The sequence below is a fragment of the Pelobates fuscus genome, chromosome 7 (assembly GCF_036172605.1).
Source record: "Pelobates fuscus isolate aPelFus1 chromosome 7, aPelFus1.pri, whole genome shotgun sequence".
NCBI lineage: Eukaryota > Metazoa > Chordata > Amphibia > Anura > Pelobatidae > Pelobates > Pelobates fuscus.
Window position 1 is genome coordinate 208,470,905 of NC_086323.1, and position 17,967 is coordinate 208,488,871.

The 17,967-nt window shown below is 45.2% G+C and overlaps 1 protein-coding gene across 1 annotated transcript; it reads right to left on the reverse strand.

The window, feature by feature from the left end:
• Positions 1 to 349: 349 nt before the first annotated feature.
• Positions 350 to 2,458, reverse strand: LOC134568496 (E3 ubiquitin-protein ligase TRIM11-like). Its single transcript, XM_063427123.1, has 2 exons — positions 1,395 to 2,458; positions 350 to 1,133 (listed from the first exon to the last, which is right to left on the reverse strand). The coding sequence occupies exons 1-2, from the start codon at positions 2,440 to 2,442 to the stop codon at positions 595 to 597; spliced, it is 1,587 nt and encodes a 528-aa protein (XP_063283193.1). The 5' UTR covers positions 2,443 to 2,458; the 3' UTR covers positions 350 to 594.
• Positions 2,459 to 17,967: the final 15,509 nt, after the last annotated feature.

The window sequence follows — 17,967 nt, forward strand, 5'->3', positions numbered from 1 at the left end:
TGGATTGTGTTACGTAGGACGTACCAAGAGACAACCACATGTTCGAGTGGAAGAGCATATACGTTATATAAACACGGGATTTAAGGGACACAGTGTGTCTCAACACTTTAATATTAAACATGACGGCAATCCGGGATTTACATTATTAGGTATACATAGAGTGATAAGGGATTGGAGGGATGGAGCCAGCGACCTGAGACAAGGAAACAAAGGAACGACAGCCCAGTGTATCTGACATTTCAGATACAATAAACTCTAACTCTCATCACAATCAGACAACACAAACTCTCACACACACACGGATTGGAATTAAAACACAATCTCTAACATGCAGGATACACGCTGTGACTATAGTTTAATTATAGAGATGTCTGTCTGTATTGAGTAATTCTGCTTTAATGTCAGTAACATTCACCCACAATCACACACAGTGACACACAGAGCAGCTGTTGCTTAGTAACAGGCTCCGCCCAGTCCCAGTTCATGTGGGTGGAGCTAACCCTGTTGTGATGCTCCGCCCACACCCAGATCAGTATTACCGTCTCGTGATTCCCACTCCGGGATTAAATCTCTTTAATTAGATTAATAAATCATTCAATACATTCTCAGCCAGGTATTATCCCCATATACCCTGAATATAGCATGAAGCGGCTCAGTGAAGGTGGCAGTGAAGGTGTGTAAGTGTCTGATGGGGTCACACAGCTCATAAAAGGACAGCCGCCCGGCCTCGTAGTCCAGGAATATCCTGAATCTCCGGCTGGAAGGGGGGGGGGGGGGTAACTCGATATCTTTACTGTCATGTCTCACATAATACAGATTATTAAACAACCTCCACAAATCCCAGGACTTGTTATTATTTCCAATCACTGACTGATCTCCTTTCCTGTCTATACTGCGATAGGCCATCCCTACCTCCCATCCCCCTGATTCACTGCCCTCCACTTCCCAGTAATGTCGCCCTGAGGAGAAACTCCTGGAGCTTAAAACCTGAGAATACTCAAATCTCTCTGGTGTTTCTGGGCGACTCTGCTTTATTCCTGACCTGGATACAGTTTTCATATCACCCGATACAGTTACATCATTAGCAGCCGTGTTTACACCCAGTAACATGTCTGAAGCCGTGTTTACCCTCAGTAACATGTCTGAAGCCGTGTTTACCCTCAGTAACATGTCTGAAGCCGTGTTTACCCTCAGTAACATGTCTGAAGCCGTGTTTACACCCAGTAACATGTCTGAAGCCGTGTTTACCCCCAGTAACATGTCTGAAGCCGTGTTTACCCCCAGTAACATGTCTGAAGCCGTGTTTACCCCCAGTAACATGTCTGAAGCCGTGTTTACACCCAGTAACATGTCTGAAGCCGTGTTTACCCCCGGTAATATATTAGCCGGTACATGGTGCTGTCTCTTTACTCCGGTCACAATCCCAGCTAATCCTGAGTGTAAGGTCACTGAGATCAGACCCACATCCAGATTCCCTACAGCACGGACCTTGTTATCATCTCTCTCTCTGTCCTCATTATCTCCCTCCTCAGTATCACAATAGTCAGCGCTGTCTGATTCCCGTCCTTGTAAGACAGTTAATGGGTCCGTCATGTTACACAGCTCCTCAATGTGACCCATCTTCCTGGACAGATCCTCCTTCTTTATTTCCAGCTGCCGGATTAGATCTAAAACTCGGAGTGAGACCTGCTCTTCCTGCCTGGAGATCTCACTCAGGACTCGCTGCTCTAGAGCTTCCAGCTGTTCCCTGATGCCCCTAATCAGGGCAGTAACTTCCTCTGTTACCCCAGCTGCTTTATCTGACACTTCTCTCCTGAGCTCCTGCAGGCTCTGGACTCTTTTCTCAGCCTCCTCTCTCTTTAAGTTCAGTTTCTGCAGAATATTTCTCAGTTTCTCCTTCTTCTTCTCAGAGGCCTCATTCAGAGTCTCCACCGCGTGTCCCCTGTGCTCTCCGGCCAGACTGCAGGACACACAGATACAGGCAGCATCCTCAGAGCAGTAATACTCCAGGACATTCTTGTGGACGGAGCATTTTCTGTCTCCCAGTGAAGTGGTGGGTTCAGTTAGGACATGTTCTGCTGACTGGCTGTGTTTCTTTAAGTGTTTATTACACAGAGAAGCTTCACAGTGCAGACATGTTTTAGCAGCCGGTACAGGAGAGTCACAGTAAGTACAGGAGATCCCAACCTCCTCCTGCTCTGGGTGAGTAGATAGGAAACTCTCCACTATGTTACGCAGTGTTAGAGCTCTTTGCAGGTCTGGTCTTGTGTTAAATAATTGTCTGCATTCAGGACAGGAATATCCTCTCACCCCCTGTGTGTCCAGCACATTGTCAATGCAGACCCGGCAGTAGCTATGTCCACATGTCAGGATTACAGGATCTGTATAAATGTTCAGACAGATGGAGCAGGTCAGCTCGTCTCTCAGATCAGCAGACGCCATCACTGGAAGCAGGAACAAGAAACGAAACTTAATGTTTGTCATTTCTCAGAAATCAGTGAGTCATTGTATACTATATTCCACACCCAGGGGGCGGACAGTTTGTATCATAGGATTTAACTTCCTGACTGTTAACCCTGAGAGTTCCTGATGGTCTGTCTTTTCTATAACACAATATTCAGAGCGTATAAACTGTAATTAATTGTCGTTCCTTATTGTTAGTTTATTTTCTATAGAAAGCTCTAAGTAACGTGTTACAGTGACAGTAACGGCTGCAGGTCATTTTAATGGATTCTAACCAGAGTCTGCAATGCTCTAACCGTCGTTAGTCTCCAAACAGTTCTGATTACGGTGGGACTCTCCCTATTTGGTTCATTGGTGTCCTGCATCTGGGGGCTCTAGGGAACTTTCCCCAGCCAGCACTGAGTGAGCCATTATTGGACACATTCACCCACTGTATTGATGGCACCAGGACCATGGAGAGAAAACTTCAGCTGTAATAATACAATAAGTTATAATAATACAATGAGCTATAATAACTGTAATAATACAATAAGCTGTAATAACACAATACGCTGTAATAACTGTAATAATACAATAAGTTATAATAATACAATGAGCTATAATAACTGTAATAATACACTGAGCTGTTTTATCATAACAAGCTGTAATAATACAATGAGCTGTAATAATACAATAAGCTGTAATAATACAATAAGCTGTGATAATACACTGAGCCGTAATATTACAATTGCCCCCCCGTCACATGCTGTCACTGTCTGACTACACATTACGCCTTGCTGTACTAGGAGTGGAGAAGTACAACAACCCATCAATACGTCTTATTATCGATGTATTTAGATGTAATTAGATTGTGAGATCGTTTAGGCAGGGCCCTCTTCACCTCCTGCTCCAGTATGTCAAACAATGTTAGAATGAAATGTTTGTCTTGTTTTCCTATTATACTACGCTGTGGACTATGTTGGTGCTATATAATTAATTGTAACTGTACTTTGTCTCTATCAGTGAAATTAAAGGACCACTATAGTGCCAGGAAAACATACTCGTTTTCCTGGCACTATAGTGCCCTGAGGGTGCCCCCACCCTCAGGGACCCCCTCCCGCCGGGCTCTGGAGAGAGGAAGGGGTTAAAATCTTACCTTTCTCCAGCGCTGGGCGGGGAGCTTTCCTCCTCCTCTCCTCCTTCCTCGCGACGTCATCGGCTGAATGCGCATGCGCGGCAGGAGCCGCGCATTCAGCCGGTCGCATAGGAAAGCATCTGGCGTCTTCTCACTGTGATTTCATTAAGCTGAAGTGGTCTGGGTGCCTAGAGTGGTCCTTTAAGCATGAAAGCCTTTCTATAAGCATGGTGCAGACAAACCATCCCCATGAAGTGAGGTGTGTGCAAACACTAAAAGCAGAATATCTGCAGGGTAGCCCCGTAACACAAACAAATACAGACTATCGATAAAAGGATATATTAATGAGAAGGCAAGACACATATTTCAGCTAAATAAAAAATCCTTTATTAGATTCCAGTGTGAATTCTCCTGTCCCCATGTCTATTGTTTGTTCCTCCCATTAACACGAGTGCATTATGCCGAAAACCTATCGATAGTAAAGGAAAGAGGTCCAGGCACTCCTTGGTTCAAAATAGGCAATTTATTAGAACCACAGCAACGTTTCGACCTTCTCGGTCTTTTTCAAGCTGACAACTACATCAACTAACTCAGTATGTATAGGTAAGTTATACAATTTAATAAAATACAACACATATGTGAACGAGTATGCAAGACAAATGACAGCTGTGCTAGTAATGAGCTTAAATGAATAATCAACATAAATTAATGCAAAACAGCTACTGACAGTGCGTAGGAAGGACCGCCAAAAAACTAAGTGTAACGGCACCCCCAGGCATAAAAGGGGTTAAACCGCCGTTTAGTAGATGTTCCCTTCCTGAGACACAGGCACAGCTACCGTAGAACCCCAAACTCCCGAACAGGATACAAAGTAGCACTCCAAACTCCCGAACTAGAACCTCACGAATAGCTGCTAGCAGCTGAACAGGAAAAGCACCCAAGCGGCTTACACTCCTGGCAATCAGTATCTAACAGCATACAGTAAATCCCCCCAAGAACGAGACAAGGCTCCGTGTTGAGGGTCCAGTGGCGGATCTAGGGGGGGGGGGGGCAACGGGGCAATTGCTGCCCTCCCGAGATTCTCCCCTGCCAGCTAGTGCAGGGCTGGCACTGTCCAAGTGCCAGCCCTGAAATGTGCCTGCGGGAGGGAGTGAGAGAGGACCCGGGAGCTCTTACCTGCAGCTCCTCCGGGTCCTCCTCTCGCGAGCATGGAGCGTTGCCGTGGTTACCATGGCAACGCTCTAAATCTCGCGAGAGTGAACTCTAGCCCTGGAGCTACGGGCTAGAGTTCACTCTCACCACTGGAACGACCAGGGAATCCCCATCGGACCACCAGGGATCCAGAAATGCCCCCCCTCCTCCCAGTAAAGGTAAGAAGGGAGGGGGGACATAGAATATTTATTTTATTAAATAAAAACAAAAAATTAAAAGCCTCCCTACCCTCCTTCCCCCCATACAGACACTGCCCCACAAACACTGTCCCCATACACACACTACACACACTGCCCCCGAAACACACACTACACACACTGCCCCACAAACACTGCCCCCCATACACACACTACACACATTGCTACACACACTGCCCCACAAACACTGCCCCCCATACACACACTGCCCCACAAACACTGCCCCCCATACACACACTACACACTGCCCCACAAACACTGCCCCATGCACACACTACACACACTGCCCCACAAACACTGCCCCCATACACACACTACACACACTGCCTCCCCATACACACACTGCCCCACAAACACTGCCCCCATACACACACTACACACACTGCACATCCATGCACACACTGCCACACTACACACACTGCCCCATACACACACTGCCCCACAAACACACACTGCAACTCTCTCACACACACACACTGCCCCACACATACACTGCCCCCTAACACACATACTGAAACCCAGACATACACTGCCACCCTCACGCACTTGCACACACACTTCACTGCTCACACACACACACACACTGCACCTTTCACACACACTTCACCCCTAACACATACCACTGCTCCTATGCCCTATATCCCAGCAGACCCCAGGTGAGTTGTCAAACTGTTCTTAAATGGTTTGACTACTTACTCTGGGATGGGATCCTGGCACTACGGGCGCCATAGTGGTTATTGTGCCTGGATTATTTCTTTAAATAATCTACAAGTGCCCCTCCCGAGATCAGGCTCTGGATCCGCCACTGTGAGGGCAGTGATGTGTCAAGCAGTGATCTCCTTTATTCAGGGCTACCTGCCCAGTATTTATGCAGGTCTCCCACCTGGTGGACACTCCCCTAGGGGACCAGATGGAAGACTGTACATACACAGACATACATACACAGTCAAACACTCCCACAATGACATAACAATCCCTCCTCTATACACAGTACATGTGCTATGGTTGCTATGTGTTGAGAGCAGAATGACCACCATGGGGAGGACTATATGCTCTCCCTTGTTAGTTAAATGATTAACATGGAGTCTGTGCTACAAGAATTGACTGACAGGTGGGAGGACGGCTGCCATCAGAAAATATCAGGACCCCTTAAAAATACTGGTTGGACCCCCGCACACAGTTATATACACATCTATACAATGCTAGAACAGACACGCTCACACACAACACCAAACAGACACACAGATGGTTATGTACACACAGTCACACATACTGTCATACACTGTCAGACATACACATAGCCAGAGACTCATGCACATACACACTATCAAACACACATACAGACAGACATGGTTGCTATCAGGGCGTGACAACCATGACGGTTGACATTGGCCCGGCGGCCCTGTAGGACCCAGCTGCCCGAGCCCCACATTTACGATATGTAGTGACGGATCTGTCGCCGGTGCACAGGGCCCTGCATGCCGATGTGTAAATGGCCGACCGAGTACCTTCCGTTGATGGATGCTTCCTAGCTTGCGCCGAGGACCACATGCACCACACCGGACACCACAACCACCGCAGACTCGACAAGCTTAACTGTAGTCCTCCAGGACTGTGTGGGAAAGACCTCTCCTCCAGGAGAGCGTATCAGTAACAAGCTCTTAAAAGAGCTAAGTGATGGGGGCGTGGTCTAACCCGCGACGAATACAGTCGCATGTAGCCGGAGCTCCGTACCCACAGACCCGACAAAAGCGTTTTTTACCAGCGACAATACAGGGGAAGCACCTACAAGTGACCCAGAAGATGTCACAAACAAAGAGCAAACCCAAAAACCCGGACAAAGTGGACAAAATAGCGTTCTTTGGAGCGAGACCGCAACCTCACAAGCAGGCCGCAACGCGAACAAATGACCAAGATGGCGACGGAGACGACACGCTGCCGCTGCAACAGGATCCCACAGACAACTTGCCGATTACGCAAGGGGTACTACAGAAATGCCTAGACTCCATGTCAGACAAAATCCTGACTAATATCAACAGCACTTTAGCCGGCATAAGGAAGGATATGCAAGACCTGGGCGACCGCACAGCTAGAATGGAGAACAGAATGGGAGAATATGCGGAGGCCCATAACGACATGGCGGAACATGTACAAAGTCTCGAGCACCAACATGAACAGCTGCAGCTGAAGGTAATGGATCTGGAAGATAGGTCGAGACACCAAAACATAAGATTCAGGAACATCCCTGAAGATGTGAAACACCCAGACTTGCAAGAATTTCTGACAGGCTTGTTTAAATCGCTCATACCGGACATAATGCTCATTGATAGAGCGCACAGAGTGGCTAAGCCAAAGTTTTTACCTGCAGAAGCCCCGCGAGATGTGTTGGCTAAGATGCACTACAACCATGTAAAGGATATCATCATGCAAGCAGCAAGAAAGCAAGGTGACTTACCGGAAAAATACAGAAACATCCAACTCTTTTCGGACTTATCAGCCCTCACTCTCCAGAAATGCAGAGCATTCAAGGGCATTACGGAGGCCTTGCGAACCCAGAGACTTCCTTATCGCTGGGGCCATCCAGTTCGACTGACCGTACACAGAAATGGAACTTTAACCACCATATTGACACCGGAGGACGGCAAACGTGTTCTGAGGTCATGGGGCATCACCGTGCAACAACATCCAGAGGAATTGCAATCCCCACATGGAAGATCCGCAGAATGGAAGAAAGCCCGAAAATGAACGGACTCCCTGTATCCAGAAGTAGCGGCTAATGGTTTGCATATAACTTAATAGCCAACTCTCATAATAATGTTGTTATATAAGTTACTATTTGTCAGAGAAGTAGCATTCTCTATACGATGTTAAGGAAACCCTGAGGATGAGACCCAGGGTCAAGGAACCGTAAAATGTTGTGTATATAATTATCTAACAGACCAGATATTGCAAAGTTCGAAGTTAAATTGTTTATCTGTTTAGTACCAATGTGTCATACAGTATGTAGGCATTCTGCTAGGATCGCAGTTGAGCTTATTGGGCGGGCACATACTGCCTCCAATAAACAGCAGGGAAGGCGACAACCGCCACAAAACCCACTAATTCCCATACCGGGTCCGAAATCTTACACCTAGAAGCACGACAAGGCACCACATGAGGAGGGGAAAGGGAGCCAACAGATTTACCTAGGGGACAATACAATACCCCTCCAGAGATGAGGGCTCCAACACACACTCCATTGAGCCAGGCCCCGGTCTACTGAACCTAAAGTGCAAACCCAGCTAGACACTGACAAGGGTCGGGCACTAATACTACCGCATCGTAAGTCTAACCCCTAACCACGCTCCCACTTAGTGCTGAAGCCCAGCACTCAAGCCCACCTTTGGGCATTAATAGTTGAGACTACTATCTTGTTGTACCCCGCCACCCCCACCCCTGCCCAAGTTATAACGTATACCCATACCCCGATATAGTGAAGTCAGATTGGCACACTACAATACAGGCTAGAACAAGTCAGGAAGGACAGCTCGTACGCACTACATCCCACGACACTGAGCCAAAAGGAATACCCGATAGACTCACACGAAACGAACACACTACTGCGTGCTTTACGCTGCAGGCAAGATAATCTAAGCAAAAGCGAGACCATCTCACAATGAAAATATACTCCCACAATGTGAAAGGACTGAATACCCCATACAAAATACACTGTTTACTCAGAGACCTAAAGCAAGAGCAGGCTGATATCGCATGTCTTCAAGAAACTCACTTCAAAACAGCGCCCGCATTCAGACTAGATCTCTACCCCCACCAATACCACTCGGTTACGGGACATAAATCCAAAGGAGTGTCGATCCTCATCAGAAACACGGTAGCATTCACGCACCACGAATCACACATAGACCCCATGGGAAGGTACATCTTATTGCTATGCACGATAAACAATGTTGAATACACCATAGTATCGCTATACGCTCCGAACATCGACCAGCGGAATTTCCTTCACAAACTACTAGTGAAAATAACAAAAATCCAGAGAGGCATGTTGATCCTCTGCGGAGATTTCAATCACATCATGGATCCCTCTTGGGACACCACCACACGCCCGAGCTCCAAACAGAAAGCAAAACTCCAATCCACTTGTACAGCATATAAGAAACTGATGGATGAATACCAACTATATGACACATGGCGAGTGATACACCCTACCAAAGAGATTACACATATTACTCTGCCCCGCATAAGACATATACAAGAATAGATGGGTTTCACATCCATAGGCAACACCTAGACCAACTGGCAGACAGTAATATACAGGTGATCAGCTGGTCAGACCACGCAGCAGTGACACTATCGATCAAGGATCAGTACGAATACAAACACAAAAGCCCATGGAGACTTAATGAATCATTACTAAACGATAAATCATTCGCGGATTCCCTAGAAACAGAAATCAGGCATTACTTTGACATCAATCAATCTCCACAGATGCCAATGAGCACGATTTGGCAGGCACATAAATCTGTAGTTAGGGGACTACTACTAAGAAGAGCTGCGCAGCTTAACCCCTTAAGGACGGAGGACGGTTCAGGACCGTCATCTGCATTTTTGCGTTGCCGACCGGTGACGGTCCTGAACCGTCCTAACCGTCCAATGTACTTACCCGATCGCCGTCATTCCCCCGGCGGCGATCGGCGGTGCTCCCGGTGTGGGGAGACTGCCTGCAGCCCAGACAGCCTCCCCATGGCGGTTTAGGACCCCTGTGGCCATGTGATCGCCCAACAGGGCGACCACATGGTCACAATAGGTGTCCTAGTGTCTGCCTGCAGGGGGACTGTCTGTGCTGACAGGCAGTCTCCCTGCCAGTGTAAAATCAAAAAAAAAAATTAAAGTGAAAGTTAATAAAAAAAAATATTATTATATATGTGTATATATGTATGATATATAGACATATATTATACCTATATAATATATTTCTATATATCATATATATATAATGTCATGCTAAGTGTATTTTTATATTAATATGTACATATATTAATATAAAAATACACTTATAATTAAATTACACACGTATATAATATATATAATAACTATATATATATTGTATATATATTATTATAAAATACGAATAATAAGTAATTTAAATTAAATTAAAAAAATTAAAAATAATGTTCCTAAATTGGATGGCAATGTCTGTATAATTAAGTTCTCCAATTTCTCTATAGTCTAGAGATAGTTTTACCCCTAAGTATTTTATATTCCTTACTTCACAGTCACATTTAAAATCTTTTTTGAGTTTGTCTACCCCAGGTCCACTTAGGCCTTTTATCAGGATTTGTGTTTTCTTTATATTTATTTTATAACCTGACTGTTTACCAAACACGTTAATAAGCCGAAATAACTCCTTGAAAATTGCTTCCCAATTTCATTCTCCCATTTAATCATATATTTTAATTTTTCTGGTGCCTCGCTTTCAATCAGTGCATTCTAACACCAAGAAAATGGTTTAATAGACTTACGGGACAAAATAAATTCTGGTGAGGGTAAGATATTTGCCTCATTATCTGGATTATCCATAGCATATGCCTTTATCATATTCTTAATCCTTAAGTATACGAACATCTCTTTAGCATCTAAGTTAAATTCTTTTTGAAGATTAGGAAATAATTTTACTTGTGGCCCGGTCATTAAATTGCCTATTTGTCTTACCCCCTTCTCTTGCCACCTTCTCATCTGAAGGTCCAAAGAGAGGGCTGCTAATGCCATTATTGGTGCAGCTTTAAACATCAAATTAAGATTTATTACACATGGACACCATTTTTTCCATATTCTTAGTAAGAGTTCTGTGCTTTGTAACATGGGTTTTAAAGGAGACTGGGGAACCGAGCATGTCCATAAGTAGTATGTTATGTTATTTGCATCTAAGCATGCATTTTCAAATGTTAGCCAAATTGGGTATTGAGAGGTTTTTCTCATTCTAAGTAATCTAAACCCTTCTGCTAAAAAGAATGCTCTATAATATATTTTAATGTCTGGCATTCCCAGGCCCCCTTTTACATATGAAAGACCTGAACTCCCTCGTGCCACTCTTGGGGGTTTCCTCTTCCAAATGTGAGCATTTAAAGTGCTCTGAATCTGTTTAAGTAATTTGTTAGAGAGTGCTATGGGTAATGTTCTAAAAAGGTATAGTATCTGAGGTAGTATCATCATTTTAATAAGATTTATGCGTCCCAGCCATGAAATCTCCAAACCTTCCCACTTTGCCATTGTATTTTTAATTTGTTGAAGCATTGGATAATGGTTTACTTTAATTAATGTTTTAGCTGCTTTAGTAAGTTTAATTCCCAAATATTTTATAAATGAAGTACGCCAATCAAATTTATATTGTAGTTTCAATTTATCTATAACTGTTTGTTGTAATTTAATAGGTAGTGCCTGTGTTTTAGCTATGTTATTTTTATAATACGATACCTGCCCATATTCTATTAGTAGTTTAATCAGTGCTGGTAAAGAAGACTCTGGGTCTTTAATAAAGAGCAGAATATCGTCCGCAAACAACGCTATTTTTTTAATACCCCCTGGTGTAATCAACCCTTTGATATTATTATCTTGTTTAATCATCCTTACTACAGGTTCCATACATATAATAAAAATGAGAGGGGAAAGGGGACAACCTTGACGAGAGCCGTTACTTATTTTTATTTTGTCAGAAAAAAAGCCAGTATTAAGCATTCTTGCACTAGGATTTTGATATAGTGCTAATATGCTTGCTAAAAAATTTAATGGGAAACCCATTTTAATAAGCGTAAGTGACATATACCCCCAATGTAAACGATCGAATGCTTTTTCAGCATCTAATGCTAAAATTAATCCTTGTTGTGATGAAGTGTTTGCCCATTCCACCAAGTTCACAAAATGTCTAGTATTATCCCCTATCTGTTTTCCAGGTATAAACCCTGCTTGTTCCTCCGAGATAAGATCCGGGAGGAGGTGTTTAATTCGTGAAGCTATCAATTTAGCGTAGATCTTAATATCCGTATTAAGTAGGGATATCGGTCTTAAATTTTCACTCTGTGTAGGCGGTTTGTTAGGTTTCGGTAAAGCCACGATATTTGCTTCCAACATTTCTTGGGGAATGGCACCAGTAACTTTTATAAAATTGAAAAGTTTCGTAATAGTAGGGATCAGTTGTTTTGCTAATTTTATATAATAATAATTTGAAAACCCATCAGGCCCGGGAGCCTTATGTTTAGTGAGGGAATTTATTGCTACTGCTACCTCTTCTTCCTCAAATGGTTTATCAAGGGAGGTACATTGAAGTGGTGTTAACCTAGGCAAATTTGCCTTCTCCCAAAAAAATTTGATCTCCTCCTCCTTTGGCTGATATGTATTAGTATCTCTCTCTAATTGATAGAGCTCTGAATAGTAATTTGCCAGTTCATTTGCTATATCTTGAGGATTATATAATTTATCATTCCTTTTTGAGACAATATAAGGGATTTTAACTTGTAATTTTTTTTGTTTAACTTTATTAGCTAAAAGTCTACCCGCTTTATTCCCCATAGCATAATGTGATTGGTTTAATAGTCTTGATGTAGAATTATTAAAAAATCTTTATTGTACTTGTATTGAATTATTGCACTAACTCCATTTTAACCTGATGCTGTGACAAATCCTCCATTTTGTCCCCATAACCTGACTTCTCCATATGAAAACTACATTACATGACAGAATTTCTCAGCACATCTAACAACAATAGACAAAGACTGTATTCTCCATAAGGATATGACTAACCCAGGAACTGCTGAATTTCCCCTAACTCGCAACATAGTATAATTTAAAGGCCATGAGAACACAGTAGTAATGAAATGTTCTATTCATAAGAGACCTTGCACCTAACCACGAGATTTGACATCACCGACCGAGTAAAATGACGCTCAAGACCCCTTGTCCCCCACCCGTGTCCAAAAAAGTACCACCTCTTGGTGGGTGGACACGGAACTAACCACTTAGTTTTTGATCCAATTAATTATATTGATAGGTGGACACTAATCCAGACACTTAACAATTAATCCAATTAATGATGTTTATTCACTGATATCTTGATAATCAATGATGACGAAAATGTCTCTTAAAAGGGCCTGCGCGCCCTCTGATTCTGGACTTGCCAATAAATTTCCTCGAAGTTATTTTAACCTGAACTCCGTGTGTCAGACTGAATTACTTCAGCGTATATACGCAATTCAATTCTCTTTAATTTGGACAGGAACAGATAGACACTTAAACATTTTGGTTTACTGAAAAAGTACCATAACAACTTTGGCGCCCGAACAGGGACTCCGGGCTATGTCTGGCCGGTGAGCCGTCCTAAGGAAGACAAGGGTGGACGGAGGAATCCAGGGGGAAGGAAAGGAGATTGATCACCTCCAGGTACACGGTAGAGACTTCTGCAGAGCCACCGGTATGTTCCGGCCCCTTTGATTGACCCGTCCACGTGTCTGTGACTGCTTCCCGGGAGGACATCAAAGACAGGTAATATCTTGCCCGGAGTCTTATTACCCATTTATTACCTGCATTTAGTCTATCTGTTGCCTGGGTGTGTCCAGTTTGGTTGCCCGGGCTGAATGTTTATTTGTTTCCCCTTTTTGGGATAAAGGGGGGGTGGACCCGTGGTAGTTTGCCTGAGGGTCCTGTGTTTGTCTGTTTTCCCCTTTTTGGGATAAAGGGGGGGTGGACCCGGGGGATTTGCCTGGAGTCCTGTTGCCTGTTTTACTCCTTTTAGGAGCCACGTGTTTGTGGCTGTAGGGAAAAAGGGGGGTTGACCTGTGGAAGTTTCCTGGGGGTCTTCTTTGCCTGTTTACTTCTTTTAGGAGCCTCGTGGCTGTGGCTGTAAGGAAAAAGAAGTTTGTGGAACTGTGGGATCTGTGTAGAATCATAGCTTCCTGTGATCCAATTTTGTGTCACTTTGATAGCCTAGCTAGCTTCACTGTGCGCTTTCGGACCATCCAGCTCTAGTTGAGTTGGGGAAGTCCTGACCCGGACCATCCAGCTCTAGTTGAGTTGGGGACGTCCTGACCCGGGCCATCCAGCTCTAGTTGAGTTGGGGACGTCCTGACCCGGACCCTTCGGCTCTAGTTGAGTTGAAGGTCCACTGATTATTTAATTGTGGTAGGAGACTTAGCCCTGTGGCAGGGGACTCTGTTTCCTGGGGGGATTCAGGCAGGCATTGCTTGTTTTTCGCATCACGTGGTAGTGGGACTTATAAAGTGGGTTTTATAGGGGCACTACGGGAGTGAGGGTGGCGCGGCCACTTTAAGTGGACTGCTGTAACGAGGGAGGCTAGAAAGGATTTCGGACCGGTGTTAGCTGTTATCCTTGGCCGCTGGTAGTGAGACTTACGAAAGTCGTTCTTCCGAGCGGGGACACTACGGGGTTGAGAAAGGTGACTTTGGAGTAAGCACATGATTAAAGGAAAGGAATTACTGTTGATTTCATTTGAACTGTGATGCATGCACTGTATTTCAACTGTACTGTTGTCTTGTTTGTTTAATGTGGAGTCATTTAAACTCCTGTGTCTGTCTCTAAGGATTTTTTCCTTACTCTTTACCTTTTCTACACTTCCTGTACTATTGTACTATCCACTCCCATTCCTCTTAATAGAGAAGTGATTGGTCACACACTTCTCACCTCGCTCCAATCCGTGTCTACCACCCCGGGTAGGCGGATTCAGTGACTAGTCTACGTTTTGGGAAGACGCACTTGAGAAAGACCCACGATTCTCAGGTGGCAGTCGAGCATTGTAGACGTTCCGGTTCAATTTTCCTTGTCTTTCCCTATATCTAGGACGCTGGTGTAGGGGAAAAGGGATTATGGGGCAGGATTTAAGTAAGCCCAGTAAGGGCTGGTTAGCATGTGATTTAGTTGATGACAGAGAGGGTGAGGAGATGGTTAAAGGTGTTGAAAAGATTGCAAAAGTATGTAAAATTGCTGTGCCAACATGTGGCAGATTGCAACCAGAAAGTTGGCGTAGATTATTGATGGAAAAGAGAGGCAAGCTTGCAAATAATGATTTATTAAAAACAGCTGAAGCATGGTACAGAGTAGCGAAGGCTATTCAGCAAGAAGGTTGGGTTGAGGAAGAAATAATTCACAAGGGTGTGAAAATGTTTGTGTACCATAATAATTGTGTTGCTGGGGCCTGTCCTCAGCCAGCGCCCCAAAATGGCGCCCAGGGAATGTCTATCCCCAAGGTTCAGTCAGCAATGGGAGATTGCCAGCTGACTAGGTATCCCACTCCCAATCCTCCCAGCTCCCATCCCGTCACCTCTCCCGTTTGTCCGGTCCTAAATTCTGATGGATCCTACTTTTCCCCTTCTCCTTCTCTAACACTCCCATCACCCTCATCCATCCCTAAGCTACCTTCTGTGTCTAATCCTAACATTTCATCTGCCATCCCTTCCCCGCACTTTCTCTCCGTTGATAATCCTACCCTCCCATCTGCATCTGTCCAGTTAGCTAACCCCTCCTCTCCTGGCACTGTCAATCTTGCTGATCCCACTCCGGCTCCTCCTTCTTCACCCGCCTCTACTGATTCTTCTCCATCCTCTCCCTTGTCCGTCCCTACCACAACCCAAGTTCCCGCCCCCTTTGCCAACCCCTACCCAACCTTCCTGCCCACTCCAGGTTCCGCCCCAACCCCCACCCAGATGGCTTGGCCATACCCCTTCCCATACCCCATGTCCATGCCCTATCCATACCCCTTTCCCCAAGCCACTCCCCAGGTTCCGGTCATGCCCAGTCCGATACCGTCTGCCCCGGATGTGCCCACATCCAACATGGCCGCCAATTCTTCCCTTAACCCCAATGCAACTTCCTTCCCCGCCTCCAATATGGCGGCCCCCAGTCATTCAGCACCCCTGATGCCGGTGCTTCCCGGTGATTACCGGTCCCATGATTATGACCCAATGGCGTCTCCCGCCTCCGGGACTCCCTCTCATCCCCCGGCCCTGTCACCTCAGGTGATCCCCTCACGCAGAAGGGCCCAGATCATAGAATTAGATGAGGAAGAGGATGACAGGGATGACAGGCTGTCCCAGGATTCATTAGAGGCTGCAAGAGTCTCGACCCACCGTTCTATTGAAGATCCCTTCGGCCATAAGGGTCGGGGAGAGCGGGCCCCTCCTAAATATGTTGCTTTCAATCCCACACAAGCTAGTGCTTTAATGAAATCTCTCCCTGACCCAGAGAAACAGCCTATGCCTTTTTACCGAGGGATTGTTCAGATACAAAAGACTTATTCCGCCGCCTGGCGTGACCTACTGAGCATTTGTGCTATTAAAGCAGGGGATGCATATTGGCCCAGCATGGCCCGCCACCTCAGTACAGATCTACTTACAAGTGATGTTGATTACCCCTCCGGAGTAACTTTTTGCAATCAATTAAAAGATTGGGCTAAAGATAAACTTGCTGATCAAGCTGCTGGCCTTACTGATGTTGTGCAAGACAAAGGAGAATCAGTGGAAAGGTTTCATGCAAGACTATATCAAATGTTTACAGACTTGGGATTTGATCTCACTGACAAAATTCATTCACAAATGTTATCAGGTGCGTTTGTTCAAGGTGTTAAGGACTCCATACGCAAGGGAATCATTGCTGCACGCCCTGAATATAAGGATGTTCCCCTAGATACGTTACTCCTAGTTGCTAGAGGTTTGGAATCTGCCCAAACCCCCAGAAGACCCAACCCAGCTCCTCTCATGGTGGCCCGTGCCGCCCCCATCACCCCTGGCACCAAGGGCGTCAAGTTAGAGGATGTAACATGTTTTAATTGTGGGGCTAAGGGACACTACAGGAGTGACTGTCCAGAACCCAAAAGGGAACCGGGGGAGCCCAAAAAGTTTCCCACAGGGGAGCCTAAAAAGTTTCCCAAGCCTGCCCCGGCCCCTAAGGCCGAGAAAATGGTTCCAATTGTTGAGGAACCAGATGATGATTAGGAAATTGGCAAACCTGTGTCATTAACCCCTGTCATGGCAGTGTCTACAGGGGATAAAGGGGGGGGGGGCACTTGCCACAGTGACTTTACCCATTGAAGGCCAACCTACCACATTTTTTATTGACACAGGCGCAGCCCGAAGTGTTCTTAGAGAACAAGACCTGCCAGACCCATCTTTCTTGTCAAGTATTGATGTCTCCTGTGTTGGAGTGGATGGCCAACCGAGACACAGTCCTCTAACAACCCCTCTGCGGGTTGGCACAAGCTTACTTGCTCGTTTTGTAGTTTCCTCCACATGCCCAATTAACCTGTTAGGCGCTGATGTCCTCTCACGCCTGCAGGCATCTATAACCTTCACTCCAGATGGACAGGTAGAAATGTTTACACCTCTATCTGTTTCTGACACTTCAGCCCTGTGCTGCTGCAATTAGAAAAACCCAATAAGGAAGCAGCAGAACCTAGGTCCAATTTCCCAGATGAGTTAAAAACTCAGGTGCCTGCTAAGTTATGGTCCTTAGGCCCAGAGGATATAGGTCACCTAAATGTCCCACCTGTGGTGGTTAAGCTTATTCCAGGAGCTAAATTACCAAGAAAGCCACAATATCCTCTAAAACCAGCACAGGCTGCAGCCATATCTATTCACATCAAAGCACTCCTGGAAAAGGGTGCTCTAGTGAAGTGTAAATCAGAATGTAACACTCCATTATTTCCTGTAAAGAAAAAGACTCTAAAAGGTGAACCAGTAAAATACAGAATGGTTCAGGATCTACGTGCTGTTAATGAAGCCACTGTCCTGGACACCCCTCTTGTACCAAACCCCCACACTCTGCTCTCTGGCGTCCCACCTTCTGCAAAGTACTTTACAGTCATTGACCTAGCTAATGCTTTTTTCAGTGTTCCACTGGATCCATCCTGTCAATACCTGTTTGCTTTCACCCATGAAATGCAACAGTATACTTGGACTGTCATGCCCCAAGGGGCTCAAA